The sequence below is a fragment of the Trachurus trachurus genome, assembly GCF_905171665.1.
Source record: "Trachurus trachurus genome assembly, chromosome: 1".
Taxonomy (NCBI): Eukaryota; Metazoa; Chordata; class Actinopteri; order Carangiformes; family Carangidae; genus Trachurus; species Trachurus trachurus.
The window spans coordinates 12896999-12916523 of NC_139891.1; the positions used below are offsets into that span (position 1 = coordinate 12896999).

General features: G+C 41.9%; 1 protein-coding gene across 1 annotated transcript in view; it reads left to right on the forward strand.

Moving 5' to 3' along the window:
- LOC310988296 (sphingosine kinase 1-like) overlaps positions 1-19413 on the forward strand; it is a gene marked incomplete at both ends in the record, with an annotated part of 39980 nt that extends 20567 nt beyond the window's left edge. Inside the window, 3 exons of the mRNA XM_083974841.1 lie at positions 13278-13372; positions 14203-14318; positions 18525-19413. Of these exons, the coding sequence (XP_083830967.1) occupies positions 13278-13372; positions 14203-14318; positions 18525-19413 (1100 nt within the window). The remainder of the gene's footprint in view (positions 1-13277; positions 13373-14202; positions 14319-18524) is intronic.
- Between the last annotated feature and the right edge of the window lie 112 nt (positions 19414-19525).

Genomic DNA, 19525 nt, shown 5'->3' on the forward strand with positions numbered 1-19525 from the left:
TGCCAATAATCATTGCGCAGTTATATGTTGTTATCAAATTTGTTTGGAAAGTGTGATGAATGTTAAGATGTAGTTTTGCCCTCCAACTATGACGAACCGAAGATTTGTTTTCAACAAAACAAAGTGATCATTTGGTCATGAGTGTGTCTGCAAATAATCCAGTAGTTTATCACTACTGCTAAAAATCCCCAGTGCCCCTACCTGAACCACAGGGTGGAAAGAAACTTAATAACAGCAAAGATGATCAGAGTTTCCTGGGAGTTTTGCTGGTTTTGCCCAATGAAACATACAGAACAGATGTATTATGGATTCCACATAACACAACACATTTGACACTCAGCTCTCACAGATCAGTTTCCCACTTGTAACATGTTTTGAAGTAAATGGTCGTACAAACGGCTTCTCTCACTGTCGTACACACAGCCACAGCAAAGGCCACGATCACAACAGCAACACCTCCCTCCATGTCCTGCAGAATTCCTCTCTATCCCGGTACCCTCCTCTGATTTAAATCCTCTTCGTGTTTTCCTGCTGTCACCATCATTATGCTGATCAGCTGCCTCTGACCCATATGCATGAAGAGATGTTATATAATAAATATGTGTATACAGAGTCGGACGCACATATGGATGAGGACACATCAGCAATGAACACACACAAAATCCCCATTTGCCATGATTTGTTTGGATATAATCTTGAGCTGCCCCATGTTGACGTTATTATCTTATGTTTTATTTTTCATATTTATCATCAGTGTAATCTACATACACTGGGCAAGATTACACAGCGCAGTAGTGGTCACACTCTCTCATCCTATGGTGTTTCAGGGCAGATACAGTGCAGTCTCTCTAGTCTTTCTACATTTTGTTATGTTGTAGCCTTTTGCTAAAAAAGAAAAAAAAAGAAAAAAAAGAAAATCCCACAAAAGCTTGCAGCCAATGACAGTGTTTGTGCAACTTTATTTAAAAATCAAGAACTTGAATATTACACTGAGTTAAGTGTTTACATTTTTGTTATGATTATTGTCATTTGGCTCATTAACGTCTTTCCCATGTTTCTACACTTTGATTCAAGTTCAAATGTGGTTAATTCATCTTATTGGACAGATTTGGAAAGACACTCGTTTATGTGTCCTTTAGCTGCTGATCTGAATCCATCTGGCTTCTGCACAGCTCAGATCGATGTGGTACCTTAGTGATGGTTATAGTCAAAAGAAATGCAAGCAGGTGCAGAACAGCAACTCTCAGACAAGATTTGCATGTCTGATGAAATGAAACTAGATCAAACTGTTTGGCCTCACTTCTAAGCAGCAGAAGTAGAAGAAACACTCAGGCCCTCTGGGTTTCTTTTATTCCTACTCAGGATCTCTAGAGCTCAGAGTGACCGTCAGTCCAACCATGGTGGCTCTGTATGGCCATGAGGACAGTTCAAGGAAGAGTCCAGATGATTGTTCAACATTTCTTCCATTGAAGAGTTACAGAGGCCACTGTGCTCTTGGGAACATTCAATGCAGCAGAATATATTTTTCAAAGCCTCGACACAATCCTGTCTCTGAGCTCGGCAGGCGGCTCCCTCCACCCGTGGCTTGTTTTTGCTCTAATATGTATTGTCAGCTGTGAGACAAATCACATCTAGTCAACTGAATTTTCTAGAGGTGGACTCAATACGGTGTCAAAACACCTCAAAGATCAAGAGAAATGTGAGAAACCTGAACTAAACTGTGTCAAACGGTCTGAGCTGTTGATATTTCAGTTTTACCTTTTTAATACATTTCCAAAAAGAAATTAAATTCTGATTATGTTTTTCCATTATTATATTGATGGATGATGATGATGAATATTGATGTTGGGGAGGAAAACACTCCCTGAACACTCTCTGAATGCACAGTAGATAACTGATCAGCATGCAATGTAATCCTAATCCTGTGAGTTATTCACAGGCGTCTTTTTCTTTCCTCGTCTTCTATTTTTGACTTTCATCCTCTGTCTGGGTTTGTCCATAAATCAATGCAGTGTCAGATAACAGAGAAAAAAACGCAGCTTTCATGGCAGTGGGAAATGCGCAGACAGAGAAAAGAGGGCAGAAAAAGAGAGAAAATCACAGTGAGGAAGAGAAATCCTCTAACCTACACTGTGCTATAAATGTGGAACAAATGTACAAGGGAATGAGCTCTTTGTGACTTCCAAGATTAACTTTTTGATGAGTTAATCCCAGACAACATATTAGAATAGATTGAACCCCCAGATCTACATATGTGATAGAGCATGCATGACCATAGTCAATCTCTGACTGACAGACTTAAAATAAATCTTTCACTATAATCCCTCCCAAATGTCTAAAGCCATGAATGATGTCTCAGTAGAGGAACTTTTTCTCCTGACATGCCATTGAATAACTCTGCAACAATAATGATTATGATTCACAGTATAAGAACACTTACATAATTCATCTTAAATCAAATAATCTCTAATTAAGCTCAATTAGCCTAATATTGTTAAAGCTAAGAAGTGTAACGTTTTTAATTGACTAGACATTATTAATACGTCCTGTGTGGAAAGTCACAGCCAACACAAAGCAACAAAGTTCATCATAAATATTTTGTATTTATAAGTTATAATAACTAATGATTTTGTTGTTAATGATTCAGTTGTAAACCATTAATAATACAATAAGTCTGGTGACTCAGCTTTAAGACACAGTGAAATCAATTTATATTACACAATTTATAGTATTTATACAGGGAACTGAAAGATGATTATTCAGTAAACACTTAGTTCAATATACAGTTGTTTGAAACAGTTCTTGACACCAGTACATGAGTATTTAGTGTCACACAGTGAAAATCTAATTAATAAACTTATTTTGTGAGAGTCTAACTGATGAAACACACCGTGCAAGGGGACAGATGGAGAGGTGCTAGCTGCTGTCTGTGTTGAGCTGATTAAATTAGTGAATATAAAATGAGATTTTAAATTGCTGGAAACCTGCACCCATATGAACTTTGCCATTAATGAGCTTCAATGTTGTGCAGACCGCATTGCTCATGTTTGATTAATTAATGCACATCTGATGACATGTTGCTGTTTTATTCTTCATCTGTGTCACAGTAACATGCTTGGTTTTAAATACAACACAGTTTTACTGAGTAATGCCAACCATGAGAGTGAGATAAAAGAAAATTAGAAAGCAGCCGTCCTGATTTAGATGTTGTATATTGACCCCCTACCCAAATTAACTCCTGGTGACATATTGAAGCTGTATATCAACCACATGAAGCATAACAAAGACAAACACCAACTGTTTTCCTACACAGCAGAGAGTGAGAGCTGGTTTAAGGGCACTCGTGAGAACAATCTTCACTGAAATAAAATCACCATACTCCATTTTGGAGCAGCCAGCATGCAGAGCTCAGATTTAAACTGGCTATTTGCACACCGCTTTCTTCTCAAGTTTAGTTTAGTTGAACTTTATTGTCCACCCAAGTGGAAATCTGTCTTTGACTTCCCACATAAAATCACCATCAAACAGAATTGTTATTGACCCTTTGCTAAGTTACTACTACTAAGACATCAAGCTTACCTCTGTAGCATTGCACACAAGCAGTTTTACATTTACAACAGTGACACTCAGCAGTCAAAATGTGTGGTAAGCTTTTAAACTACAGGATCTTGATTTCAAGCTAAAGTTGTTGTGGTACAGTAGTTGCAGTATGACATTGTTTGCTATGACAACTGTCAATGTACAGAACACCATTCAAATGTGTAATAGGCCTACTGATAATAGTGTGGAAGACGTACTTGGTAGAAGTAAAAGAAGCAAAACATAAGACAATATGTGTAATATTCAGAGTTGAAGCTAATTAAAAATTGTAAGTATTGTTGGTACCATTTATTAAAAAATACATAATTTTTATTAATAGGTTTGGAATAAAAAAAAATCTCAATATGCAAAGAACCAAGTAAATGTAGCTGTGAAATAAATGAAACAAAGTAAGAAATTCAGCTATAAAAAGCTGAATAAAATAGGCTAAAGCTCTGACTGGGCTTCTTTATAAGCAGCAAAGAAAGGGTTATGTTACATGTTTGTTTTATTGTCATCAGTTTTTAACTACGACAAAAAAAGTTGTTGAATATGAGTTGAAACAATGAGTTTACCAACCATATCTCAACTTCTACAAATCCCAAAAATGCAATTCTCAACACGGATAAATTAGCATCAGAACGTGTCTTTTTCCAGCAGTTCCTGTGACAGCCACGTACAGTAATAGCATAAACAGCTAAGAACATGCTAATCCTTGGCCTGAGCTGAGCTGTTGGCTAGTTAGCCAGACATGACTCACTTAAAAGTAGGCTATTTATCTACTGTATTTATTTAAACTTTATTTAAAAAAAAAATTCAGTAAGGACAAGTTCTTATTTACAACAGTGACCTGGCAAAACGAAAGGCAAGGCCCTTTGAGGGAGAGAGGGAAGGGGCTAAAAACATTAAAGGAAATAAAGAGGAAACAGCTCTCTAAACCCTCCACGTGCACCACTTAATTTCGACCAACTGCTGCTCTGTTTCTATTGAAAAATGTGTTTTATAATTACATGTTTGGCCCAAACACTTGGAAAGCAGCATGTCTATTGGCTCTCGCTGGCATCTGCGCCGGCCGTGTGTAAGTCTCCGATTGTGGATGCTAACAGAAGTAGACAGACTCATTATGGGATCCTGCGCTGTGGCAGCTGTGGGCATTGCCATGGGTGGAGGATAGATGAAGGATGACTGCCCTGCTGTGGGGATCCAGCGCAGGAACAGAGAGTGTGTGTTTTTGTGTTTGTTAGTGAGCTTGTGCTCGTGTCTGTGTGTTCCTGAAGCTGACACACACTGATTCCTCCCACGCAGCCCAGTATTGATTTAAACGTCGGCAAAATGATCATTGTCCTGTCTTGCTCATACTCATCTGCTAAATACAAATGACAAATGTTTACTGGGAGGGACAGATATCCCCTCAAACACTTCTTTTTTTCTACATTTTTCTCCTTTTTTATGACAACAAATCACGTGGTCTCTTCTTGCAAAAGTCTTGTGAGCCACGCTGTGCTGGAGCTCCTTTCTGTGTCATGGCCCATGTGACGATGTTAAGACAGTTATTGTAACTGTGGCACAGAGGGCAAGAAGAGGACACGGATCCTGGAAACATCTGAGATCTTACAACCTGAGGAAAAGAATAATGTGATACATTTATCAAAGGAAGTCTCACTGGAGCAACAGAGTTATACAAGACGTCTGATATTTATGTTCAGGTCTGGGCGCTCTCTGAGACAGATTTTACATTCACATTTTACTCACTTCTGGTCTCCTGCTGCAATGATTTGATTTTGCTGTAAAAGTTACAGCCACTCAGTTTCTGTGGGTGGATGCAGGATAAAAAGTGGACTGTGCCACAGTGGTCTCTAACTGCCGGCCCGACGGCCAAATATGGCCCACGAGACAACTTTAGCAGACCTCCCACGGACTGTTAGATCTGGGCTATTTTTTTTCTCATTTTAATTTTAAGAGTTATTTAATATTTGAGCAAGGCCACAGGATCAGTATGTAATCTCTGCTTCTGTATTTCACATTTAACCTCTAACAGCTGTGCTCAGCTACGTGATTTGACAAAATGAATCCTTCAGCTATGACCAGCAGCACAATGATTTCCCACGTTGCATCTGGCAGCAAAATCTCTCTTCCTTATAAATTTAAGACCTAAAGCACAGACCATTTGAAGAGAGACGGACAATCGATCATTTCTTTATGGAGTCTGGTACAACTGCCTCGTGGGCAAAGGGAACACTTGAGTTCTGTACAAATTTCTGCCTGAAAGATTTTAGAAATATATGATGTATATGTAACGGATGTGCACTCACTCCACCCATAAAAGACGTGCTAACCAACCCGCCAAGTGGTTGTCAACCTCTTGGCGAAGAGGTTAGCATCGTCGCCTCCGGTGCGGGAGGTCGTGGGATCGAACCCCACCTAGGGCAGGCCGTGAGAAACACAACGCAGAGGGCCAGATCGACATCGGCTACATATATACACACACACATACATGCATACATACATACTGTACTATACTGACAGACAAAAGGTGTCAAAATATCAATTTAAAAAGTCAGTGTTATAGAAATATCTCCATACATCAGTCTGGCTATATTTTAGTGGTAGTGGACCTGCTGCTGCAGCTGCACTTGTTGCTGCTGTTCCACATGTTGTTGTTATTGTTTATTCAGTCTGCCTCAATCATATCTCAATTTTTGTTTCAGAGTTTTAGCATCACCCTGGTTCTGAAGGACATTATTTAGTCACAGATGTATTTCATTATAATTTACTCAATTTTAAATATTTTTCAATTCAGCTTTTAAAAAGAAAATTGCTTTTTGACAGCAGCTCCCTGTACGGGCACAGGGTTTGTGAAATGCGACGAGTCTTTCCACCGCTGCCACCACTCTGTGACCCAAAAGTATCATCATTTCCAGGATTTTCTTGTTTAATGCGGTTGTTACCACTTTGTATAATTGTAAGTTTGTGTAAATATACTGTCTAAAGTTTAACCATATCTTGATTATAGGTACTTTTTCCACTCTCAGACAGCAAAACATTGCCCATGTTAAAACTCTTACTAGCAGATATTTCCAGAGTTCAGGCCTGGCTGTGGGCAGTGTCAGGACAGGATGTGTCTCTCAGCGCCTGTAGCCATCAACACAACCTACTGGAGTCTCTGTGGATCTGGGACGAGGCGTGTTTCTATTACTGCACTCTGGGAAAAAATATGTCTCATAAAGTCCTACATCTCTACAGTGAAACTAGGTCTTCTTTGGTTTTAATTGATTCGATTTGATTTAAGGAAGATTCGTCTTCACTGACTGTGCGTTACAATGGAGGACAACGTTGTACATCACAAGACAGACAACAACAGTAATTATATACACAACAACAGTGACAACATACGTGACGACACAGTGCAATAGCGGACAGACAGATCAACGGGGCCTGCTGTTCAGGGCAGCTATGGCTGCAGGGATCAGACTTCTCCCAAGGCGAGCCCTCCTAAACTTGAGGTTCTGTACCTTTGCCCTGAGGGTAGTGGGATGATGTATTGGTGCAGTGGGTGAGTGATGTCTTGTGCTATGGTGTTTGCTAAGCGAGTGATGGACTTTCTGTTTAGTTCTGTGAGGTTGGGTGTGGGGAGACCAATGATTGTAGCAGCTGTGTTTGTGATGCGTGTGAGTTTGGCCCGGTTGGTGACGGAAAGCATAGTGAAGAAACATGTGGACAGAAGGATGGGTTGGATGATGCTTTGATAGAGTATAACAGGAGGTGAATTGCGTAAAGTTTGCGAATGGCTGACTGTCTTTGTTGGCTTCTTTTTTTTAATTTCTTTTTTTAATTTTTGCTGATCCAGGCAGCAAAAAGGAGAGAGATGTGTAGAGGAAGAGGAAGACAGAGGAGCTGAGAGGAACAGAGAGGGCAAAGAGGAAGATGTGTGATTTTTTCTTTTTTTAATTGAGTGGCATGAATTTACATTTAAGAAGATACTGACATATAGTGAGACTGGGAAAAGACTCAATAATTGTGTTGCACACTCCAGAAAGTCTAATCACACATGTCACATGTGACTATGATAAAACCAACTTAGCCCATGCAAACTTGCCAGTCTGAATTTGTTTAATTGCATCAGACGTTCATGTCGATGTACTTATGTCATCCTCAGTGGTATTTGAACTTTATTTACAGTTAGAGGTGGTGACCACACATGAAAATCATCATAAACTGCAATGCCACAGCGTCACACCTCAGACACTCCCTGTTGTGTGTGTGAGAGAGACACTGCAAGGTATTTGTTAGTCAGTGTGTGTGTGTGTGTGCATGCAACGTTTTGTGTTTATCTGTGTGGCCACGCCCCTCAGGCACCTCCAGGCAGCTGAGTAAGCTGTCACAGTGTTTGTAGTGTTTCCTGCTGTATTACAACACACACATATATTTAAGAGGTGGTGCTGTTGAACTGTCATCACCCGCTGTCACTGTCGGTGGATGAGCGCCGCAGCTATTAGACTGTGCCGCTTGCACGAGAGCTGCAGCCAGCATGTGCGAGACGGCAGGGTGGAGGTTCGTGTGGAGCTGTCGTTAATGGGATGATACAAGGTCAGCAGGAGGACAAAGCTTCTCATTACCTGTGTACACTCAACCTTTATCCATGTGAACAAACCGGTCGAGGCAGACAGCCGCCCACCCAGAGTCAGGATCTGCTCAAAGTGTTGAGAGGAACCTTTTTTTTTCTCTCCTGTCCCTACAGTATGTGCTTGCTCATAGGGACATGTTGAGTGTCAGTCTTGTATAAAGTACTTGAGTATCCTACCAGAAAATAACTTTGGCACAAGTTAAACTCACTCTTTAGAATATTATATCTATAAGGCATCTGATACTTACTGTACTCAAGTATCAAAAGTACATTTCCAACATTAAAGGTACTGAAGTGTTGAAGTTCTGCATAATATTCAGAGTTTCCACAGTGTCCGAAACATCAAATTCAAATAATTTTTTGGGACTTTCAAGGCACTAGTCCCTTAACTTAAAGGACCAGACTTATTTACATACGTTCAGTTGGCATAAGAGTTGCTTCATCCAATGTATGAAAAGTTCTCCTGTAAATACGGGCGACTGTAGTTCATCACTGTACACTTATTCTGTTTGGTGCATTTACTTGCAGTCTAGGAGCATGGATTCACCAACCTTTATTTTGTAGAAACGAGTAGCAAAGAAGATGCATGATGACAAAATGTGTCTCTCTGTCAGTGTTGTTTGCTTTCATTGCCTGCACACAATGGATCTTGGGACAAGTTCGCCCACAAGGGATCAACTTGTTGTAACCTTAGTCACTCAGGAGAAGAAGGCAGTATTTCTCAGTGGCATTTGAAGGAGCCTCTGAAATGGGATAGTCTTGTCACGCCACTCTGATGCAATAGGTCTCCGAATGTGGACTCTGAGTTGGAGCCCTAAGATAACTTCTGTTGCGATTTGGTGCTATATAAATAAAATTACTGCAGCTTAAGAAAAAGTCATTCATAGACAATTCATCCCCAATATCTGTATATCCGATATTGTATATAAATACAAGGGTAATGCTACATTTTGGTATCATAAACTTTGACAGCTAACACATCTAACACTGACCTGTAGATTTACTAGAGTAAGTAACGATCACACCCTCTTCCCCGTTACAGTAGTTATGCATATTGGATGGTGCAGAGGTTTAGTCATCTCTGCATCCTTCTTAGGAGAACAACTAATTTGGAAACACCAAAGTCCTGTAGCTGCGACCAGAGGCCAGTAATGAAGCAGAGCTCTGCATGACTGTAATGAGTTAGTCACAGTCCACTGCATCTACCCACAGGGAGAAAACTCAGCTGGACAAAACTCTTCTCCTCTCCTCTCCTCTCCTCTCCTCTCCTCTCCTCTCCTCTCCTCTGTCCAGACATCCCTGCTATTTGTTTTCCCACATTGCTCCGTTTTGCCATCATCAATCTGACTGATGAGGGGAGTTGCATACCAAATCTGCTCTCAGCTCTCCTTCCTCCACACTGCAGTGCTCCTGCTTTGTTGCTGATTGGGGCCCTTCAATCCTTTTTAGTGTACAGCCTTTGCATAGATAAGGGAACGTGATGTGACTGGACTGATAAGGAAGAATTGATTCTTTTATTCTGCAGAGTTTAGGGAAGGTAAAGTAAGAAGAGAGGCAGAGAAATCAGATCCTTCCCTAGAGGACTGTGTGCGTGCGTGCCTGTGTGTGTGTGTGTGTGTGTGTGTGTGTGTGTGTGTGTGCGTGCGTGCGTGCGTGCGTGCGTGCGTGCGTGCGTGCGTGCGTGTGTGCGTGCCTGTGTGCCTGTGTGTGTGTGTGTCTGTGCCTGTGTGTGTGTGTGCCTGTGTGTGTGTGTGTGCCTGTGTGCCTGTGTGCATGTGGCTCAGACATTGACACAATGACAACACTTCAAAATGTAGCTACATCAATACACAAAAGAGAACAAGTCATTTTCAGGTCTGCAAAAGATGAAAATGTTTCTGGGCCCTGAAAAGAAACTTGAATTTTTTTTCTCCATATAATTCATATAATAAACAGTTATGAAACAACACTTTGCTTTCTGTTGACATTCAGTGATTGAATTGGTCTCTAGCAGCTATACTCAGGCATAAAATTAAATATGGAATATCAAATAACAGGCTTGACAGCACCTACAGCAAGGTGCAACAAGGAAGCCAACTCCAATATAAAGAGGAAGAGAAAAAAAAGAGAAAGTCAAAACCAAAAAGTCAAACAAGCGACACATTATGCTTTTCTGTACAGATTACAAAAAGAGATAAACCTACAGGGAGTTTCGTGTATCATCCAAGTCTCAGCACAAAAGCAAATCTGCAAAAAAAAGAAAAACAGTTTAGGACCAACTTTATTATCAGTGATGATAAAATTGGAAAAGTATTTCACCGTCCTGACTCCTGCAGATGGTCATTGTTAAAGGACAAACAAATACAGTCCAGTTTTAAAACCCTGTGTTTTGATGAACTCTGATGAGCTGCCTTCAAAACCCAACTCAATTTGATGAAGCGAAGTCAACTTCAAGATAATACATTCAGAGGTCATCAATGAGCAAAAATTGAGCGTAGCGTTAGTTCTGGCAGGCCACGACGTCAAGCTCTTAATCAGCACAGCCTAACTGTCTTCACCTGTGCAGATCAGCTGATGGCTCAGCTGACTCTCCGTGGCTGCTTCCTATTGGGGAACTGCATTCAGAGCGCGCTGTTTAAACTACTCTAGCCCGACATCACCTCCCTTGCTGCTGCTGCTTCCTCTGCCGGCTTTTTGCAACCCACCTCCACCCCAGCTCCTCCTGTCATTGTATCTTGTTGGTTGCTCTGTCTGGTTTTCTTTGCTGCTGCGCTCCCTGCTTATGCCGTTCATGATGGCTCGTGAAGGGCAGGAAGGTGCTCTTCCTGCCTCAGGCTTTCCACGCAAGCGCGTGGAAGAGCAGGGGGTCCCAGAACAGTACCATACCGCCAAACTAAACTGTGCAAGTAAATAAATATTATTTTGACATAGTGGTCCTGACAGAAGTACAGTTTCATACAGAAATTACTCTGCCTGTCTCTACAGCTTCACTACCAGCACCATCAGCAGGTTCCTTAGGTCTCATCCATTCTCTGTGTTTTGTGTCCTGTTCATGTCATCCATCTCCGATTTTATTTTGATTTTTTTTTTTACATCAAAACTTAAGTTGAAAGGATATAACACGAGAAAAAAAGGTCTTTTTCTTCTTTTGTTTTAAAAGTGAAGGAAAAGTAAGTTGGGAGTAGTCGTTATGGACAGGTGGTGTGAATGGTGACTTTGACTGAGCCTCAGCAGGAAAAACAGTGGAGAGTTGTGACTGAAGTTGTGATGCTCCAGTGCACTCGACTGGATTTTCTTCACACCTCACAGCCCTCCTGCTGTCCTTTAACCTTCACACAGAGGACACAGACACTGAGAGACAGACAGAGACGGAGAGAGAGAGAGAGAGAGATGTCCCTGAGGCTCACACTGAACAGGAATATTGAAAAACCAGAGGAACAAACACGTGGCTGGTGCAACAAAAGCTAGATGTTAAAGTAAGACAAGTGACAGTTTGTCCACAACACAGTTATAAACCAGTGCAAACTGAGCTGATCATAAGAATAGAAAGACTTTATCATGACTGTGCATCAAGATGTACACAGTGAGATTTGAAGAGCTAACAGTAAAAAAAATTAGGCCAAAATCAAGAATGGGTTTGTATCACAGTGTTTTGTTCAATTTGTTATTGAACAATTACAATAATTCTACCCAATGGGATGATTCATATTCATATCCACAGTGTCATAGCACAAGGTTTTCACATGGTGCAAGTACAATAGGAGCTCACATCATCTCACCCATAGGCGTCCTTGGGGAGTTTACATGATGATGATAAAAATATAAAGGTTGTAACTTCTCCACACGTCAACAGAAGCTTCGCTAGACTGGAAATTACTGTTCAATTAGGTTCAGCAATCTCACTGCCGATATCCCCCCACAGACCGTGGTCAGCAGGTACAGATTTTAGTGTGAACTGCAAAATAATAAAAATCTGGAGTATATTTCCATTCATCCATCCATCCATCCATCCATCTGTCATGTCCCTACCAGCGGTTTCCAGCTGCTCATGGGGGATCCCCCAGGCGTTCTCAGGCCAGATGAGACGTGTAATTTCTTGAAAATAGATCGACTGGTTAATAGCTCCCTCTTCATCACTGTGGTCTGGTAAATCACCCGCTTTACTGCTGACGTTGCACCGTCTCGCCTGTCACTCTCCCACCCCATCCTCTACACATAAACAAGACCCAAGATACTTTCTACTCTTTATTCTTTGGGTTTTTAATTTCCAAGGAAGGCTCCCGAAGAGACCTGTAATTATAAGGAAAACTGGCCTTTCCTTGAAGAAGCAGTTTAACTTTAACCCAAAGAAATGCTCATGAATGTATTTTATCGTGCTTACTTGTGTCTCCATCTGATCTGCCACTGGATTGAAGTTATACTTAATTAGAATTAAATAATTGAAGTGTACTAATTAAAAGGGCTGTCTACACTTTCCCTATAATTAGGTCAAATCATCTAAATTCTCTCCAGGAAATGAAACATTACTCGAAAAGTCTTGACTCTAATGTGAAGTAAAAAAAGTTGTTTTTGTATTGAACACCTGAGAGCAGCCGGCCTCGACACCAAAGTCCCACTTCATCAGATTACACAGCCCCAGATTAATCTGACAAAGTGCTACTGGGTAATTTAGTTGTTCCGATTTAATCTGCAGTGTGGCAGACACTTCATTTAAGACCATAGACCATAGATAGCTTTCCCTCCCACGGTGATACTTAAATTTGGGAATTGAAGGGGAAAGGAGAAAGAGGATTAGCAGTAAGGAGGACCAGGACTCTTCTGTTACCTCTGATCTGATATTTGTTAACTTCATTTCTAAATGAACCCACACTCACAGGTCAGGTTGTTGGTGCCAAGAGCAAACACCTGCAGTCGGTCACGCCTCCATTAGAGCTGACCGTGACCTCTGACCTCTCTGAGGAGGGAGGAAGCTGACAGGACAAATTTCTCTTTTAGCAATAGTACAAGAGAAATATGGAGCGAGTATCCCTCATTTCTCGGACAGGAAAGACACACCTCCGCAAACACACTCACCATTTCTGTGTCTGTTTTGCAGAGCGGCAGAATCATGCCCGAGAGCTGGTGAAAGAGGCCGACCTGTCTCAGTGGGACGCGTTAGTCATCATGTCTGGAGACGGCCTTCTGCACGAGGTAAAGAGAGACGCACGTACACACACACTTCATATAGTCGCATTCAAACTCAAAGCTCTGACGGTCAGTGAAAGTCAACATCATCACTTCTCAAAGGTTTTTGAATAAAAATATGACAGAGATGAATTCATATCCCATCACTCACCTGGACGTGTCCTTATTACGTAACTCAGACACTGTTATTCCTCCTGACATCACTGATTAATCTGTTGAGTCTATAAACACATCTGCATGCACATTGTCCAAGTGTGTATTTCAGTTTGTATGACTACTGGTTTTATTCTCACCAGGTTTAGACGGTACATAGACCAGAGTTGTTAATGTCACATCATCATTCACCTAAAAGGAGAGAAAATCATCATTCATGCAGCATCGCTTGTCTGTGTCTGGGTTTGAGTGTGACATTAACATAAAGCTGAAGGGCGATGTTACTAATAAGGCTGAAGAAATTGTTCAATTAAATCATAGACAGAAAATTAAACTGCAGCTCTTTTAATAATTCATTCATACTTCTCATTCTAATCAGATTTTTGCTACTAGCGAAATCTCTTTGTGTTTGAGACAGCTGGTTTCATACATCAAACAAAGAAACTTTCAGATGCAGTGCTATACATAATGTGTGTGATGTATTGTGTTATATTTATGAATTAGCCTTTTGTTATTATAGTTCTGGTGATTAGTCGAGTGTTGTTACTTTACTTTCTACAGACACAAAGTATTAAGACTAAACACTCAGTCCTGCCTGCTGTGTAATACTCTTTAAGTCTGATTTCCCTTATAGGGAATATTCATATATATCTGTATCCGTCTGTTTTCTCTGTGTCTGTCAGGTGATAAATGGTCTGCTGGAGAGACCGGACTGGGAGGAGGCCATCCGGACCCCACTGGGAATCCTTCCTGGTGGATCAGGCAATGCTTTGGCTGCATCCATACATAACTACTCTAGGTGAATAAAACCAAACATCAGCGCATTATGTTTTGTCTTAAATGTACAGGTGTGCTTCTGACGTTGTACAGTATGACTCAGGGCTGCACAGACGGTAGATTTACCGGATTAGTTTCAGTCAAATTTAAGGGAGTAGTCGACTAGGAGAGAATGAATTATTGGATGATTAATTAATCGAAAAATTGCCAAACAATGGTTGATTCCTACCTCTAAACTCTGAGGAATTTAATGATAAATGTGAATTTTTTCACTTAATTTCAGAGCAAATCTTCACAATTTTCCTTTTTTTTTCCTAGACCAAACCATAACTTGAGTAATCATTTATGTACCGTAACTGGTGTAAATGTAACAGTGAAAGTTGTTGTTATTTACTGTAGATAATGGTTTTAAAAAATCTCATTTGCATTGTACTATCACTATTCTGACAAGACTAACCCTCCACAGAGCTGCAGAGAAACCAGTCCGACCAGTCAGGTGACATACAGTACTTGTTAGATTATCCAGTGGATAGTTTCAGTCTAAGATTCGCTCCAAAGCTTTCATTTTATCCCCCATCAGACAGGTTTCTGTGCTGCAGGACAGACTGGACCAGAAACAAGAAACTGATGTAAATGTCAGTGAACACACAGTTGGAGCTTTGCTGACAATGACGGGCTGTGTGTGTGTAATGGCCACAGTCCCCTTGCGTCAGCTGTACCTCAGTACCTCAGTGTGGTACCAATGGTGCACTGTATCTCACCTGTCTTAATATAAGAACAGGTATTTTGCTGCTTCAGCTCCAGACAGACCTACTCCTAAAAAAAAGCATCACTATTAATCTAAAATAATCCGATACAGCCTGTTACCAAACCTCAGACACACACAGTTTCTGCTCCCTGGTGCTCCTTAGAGTAAAATGCACTTATCTCATCTGTATTAATTATTGATGATTTGCTCATTTGAGTGACTGTTTGCAGATCATTCAGCCAGAACAAAGAACAGAGAGAAGAAGCTGAAGGCCTGAGAGAAAGGTGGGGAGAGTAAAATGAATGAATGAACAATATCTAATCTGATCAGATTCAGAGGGAGATAAATTGATACCATACAACTAATCATGTTATTATCGCTTACTAAGTAGATTATTTTCTTAGTGAAGTATCTGTAAAATGGTTTGTTATAATTCAATTTGTCAGTCTACTGAAAACTATACCTTCTATAATCTAAGGGTTAGGCCTTCACTCTGGAACAAGTCAGGACAGAGACCTCGTCGTCCTCGTTTCCTGTCCCCTTCTACTATTTTTGCAATAAAGACCTAAAAGTACAAACACATAAACCCGTCAAAAAATAAATAAACCTCAGTTAACCTGCATGATAATCTGAAGTTTAAACAGAATTTAATCGTAAAAAGGTGCTTTACGGTGGCGAGGAGTCTCAGTTAAACACCCTGTGTGGACTCACTGTTTTACCAGGATACATGAAGTCATCAATTCACTGGCTTCTTATATTGTTCCCAACTGGTTGCCCTGACGTGGGCAAGTACAGGGCTGTGTGACATTTGCAATTCGATTTGGAAAAAGAGTTGACGATATACTGTATTTAGGCCCTCAGAAGCTTTTTATTAAACCTGAGTTTTTCTTCGTCACGACCTGTGATGACCAGTGATTTTGATCTGAAGTGGGCCGTCAGTCCATCTGTCAGCAGCGGACTCTGCTTCTGGCTGTGTCCTGTGACCTTCTACTCTAAAGCTGACCCCTGACTAGATCAAGGCTTAGTTGAATAAATTAACAATAAAATGAAATGAAAGAAAACATCTCACAACGACGGTTCTGTCTTCACCAAAGAGCCAGATTCATTCATCCCTTCTACTGCATCTGCCAATCAGCTTCTCGTCACACAATGGTCTTCCAGCCGGAGCGGCAGCAACAATGGGAGGAAGAGACCAGACTCTGTATTGTTTACTCTCCTCTCACTCTCCCGGGGCATCCAGAAAACATCTCTCTCGCTCTCTGTGTGTGGTTGCTGCAGGCTGTCCTGCAGTGGCCCTGGCCAGAGTGTATTTGGTATTATTCCCAGCTGAATGTAGGGTTCACCGGGGCTACGTGGATCAAACGAGTGGCAGCTAGAACGTATCTGGTATTATGCAATGCAGTGAACAAGTTCGCTGAGTGAGGGTTTAATGTGTTTCCGTACACAAACATAATGAGCACGAGCTGGAACATCATCTGTGAGGCTTGAATGCTGATGGTTTCTGAAGTGACAGAGGTGACACTTGGGGGTGAGGGACAGTCTCCCTCCTCTGGCTGTTTACAGGCACCGCAGGAAAAGCTTCAAGTACATAGAGAGGATCTAGAAAAATACGGAGATTATCTCTTTAAACTTTGTGTTCAGACAGAACCTGAAGCTAATTTTGGAGCTGGAGTAATTTCCCAGGGCGGTGTGACCTGAAGCAAAGTCTGCATGAGTTTAGAAAGGTTACAGTCTCAGCAAAAAATCAAGCCTGGAAATAACACACACACACACACACACACACACACACACACACTGGCTCCATCGTGTCTAACAACTTACCAGTTTGTAGATATTTTCAGTAATATGTGGTAATGTGGGCAAAAATTAACTTTGTTTTCAGTTAGAACACACACAGAAGATAAATCTGAGATAATTAGAATAATAATTTCATTTTTCAGATTTGTTTATAATCTTTTCTCTAATCTCTATTTTTTTTTTTTAATAATTCATAATTGGACCTCCACAGACTGTATTTTAATTAAACCATCTGTGATTTTGCGAGGTTCTTGGTAGACCTTTGGACAACTCACTTGATACTTGACAAGATGCTATAAACAAACACTTTTATGAGAGCTCAGTCCAAGACAGTTTGAAACCACTGATTTAATCTTGAACCATTTTAGAAACATATAAAAACAAAGTGGAAACACTTAGGTAAATGAAACGTATATCCTGTCCTTCTAGTACCTTATTACAAGATGATGATTAGACAGAATCGGAGCAGAGGAAATGAGGATGAGGTTGTTTGGACGTCCAGACTGGTGAATTCATTCAGGATGATGAATATGGAGATATCTGCAGGGCCGCAGCCAGAACTCCACCGAGACGTCCAGTCATCACTGTAATTGGCCGTGGGTGGTAACAGCAGGCAACATCTCTCTGTGTGTGTGTTGGCTGTGTTTGTGTGTGTGTGTGTGTGTGTGTGTGTATTGTGGGTGTGCGTGGGGAGGGGTAATCTTGACCTTCCACCCCTGTCTCCGTTCTTCCAGATGGGGTTGTCTTTGTTGTCTGACTGGCCTGTCATGTCTGAAGGCCCATGAGCTGATTCTGTCCCACCTCTGAGATTTGTCCCTGAGCCTCCTGGTTTATTGAACCCAGCCCCCGGTTGACCCCCCCCCCCAAACCAAACCACCCACCCTCGCCCGTGTCACTTCACAGCTCGATGGGGCTCCACCCTCCTGATCTACCTCCTCTCCACCCTCTGTATTTTTATGGTTACATAATAAGGTCACCGTTACTCTGATATTGTATAACACTCCTCTTATAGCTCTCTCCCCAAAACACACACGAGCCTTGACCCACTTCCTAACCCAAAAATATTAAGTGCACCTTCTTGTTTTTATTTTTGAAGCTGGATTTATAACTGTGTCTGCTCCTGGAGGACTGGTGTATGGCTGTAACCATTAGGCAATTAGTTGTTTATGAAGGGAAAGGGCAAAAACTTCCAGCTTCTCAAAATGTGAGAATTACATCCGAACAACATTTGTTTCAGTTTTGAACTGTTGTTTTGACAAAATTGTTCAATGAAAGACACCAGCTTCACCTTTGAGGGGTTGTGATGGACTTTTTTTTTTTTTAACTGTTGTCTGACGAACAACCAGGCAGACCCTGGAGCATTAGAGCTAGAGTCCAGCTCCTATGTCTAATTATAGAGGCTCTAAACACAACCTGTCACACACTCAAGTGCATTTGGTCAGAAATGTGGACTAAATATACCCTGGGATAGAAGTAATTCTGTGGTGCCTGTTGTTTTCTGTTTAATCTGAAGTGTCCTAGCTGCTCAGACACCTCAACACCTCAGTGTCTCCATGAAGTTCATGAGGTGTTTGTGTTGTTTTTCACACCATGGATGTACTGTTACTTCTCTTTGTTTAAACGTTGAAAACATAACTTTTTATTCTTACATAACATATGTATATATAATCTCTGCTCCTCCAGAGCGTCTCCGGTGTCCAGTGAGGACCTCCTGCTCAGCTGTGGCTTCCTGCTCTGCAAAGGACTGGTGTCCCCCATGGACCTGGTGTCCGTCCATCTCTCCTCCAGCCCTCGTCTCTTCTCCTTCCTCTCTCTGGCCTGGGGCTTCGTTGCCGACGTGGACGTGGAGAGCGAGAAGTACCGTCACGTAGGAGCTGCCAGGTTCACCGTGGGCACGCTGGTGAGGCTGGCTTCTCTCCGCGTCTACAAGGGCAAGCTGTCCTACCTGCCCGCCACCAAGGAATACAGCAACCACGGAGGTGTGAAGAACAACAAGACATCGCACTGCAACAATCAGGCTTCCTCCAAGAGTCCAGTTTCTCTGCTGCGCCGTCAGTCCAGAGACTCTCCCTGCCAGAACACCCTTCGCAACTCCTGCCACTCCAACAACTCCCTCAAAGTGCGGCGGACGGAGAGCACGCCCTCCAGGAGCGCCACTAAGGCTCTCCCTGGCCCGTCCGACTCCCTGCTGCTGCCCCTGGAGCAGCCGCTGCCCAGCGACTGGGTGGTGGTCCAGGAGGAAGACTTTGTCCTCATGCTGGCCATGTACCAGTCCCACCTGGCCGAGGACCTGCTGGCAGCGCCGGACGCCACCTCGGACGACGGCGTCATCCATCTCTTCTTTGTCAGAGCAGGAATTTCACGCACCGCTCTGCTGAGGCTGTTCCTTGCTATGGAGAAAGGCACACATCTGGCTACTAACTGCCAACATCTGGTGTACGCTAAGGTGCGGGCACTCAGGCTGGAGCCGTATTCACCCAAAGGGATAATAACAGTAGACGGAGAAGTGGTGGAGTATGGGCCGGTGCAAGCAGAGGTGCACAGAGGTCTGGCAAGGTTAATCTCTGGATAAACAAAACAGCTTTCGTATTTTCTTTCAAAGGCTAATGGCATTTTTTTTTTTTTAAACAACAACAACTCATTTTAGCATTTCAAATCAGGGGTGAACAGGTACAGGAGCAAAG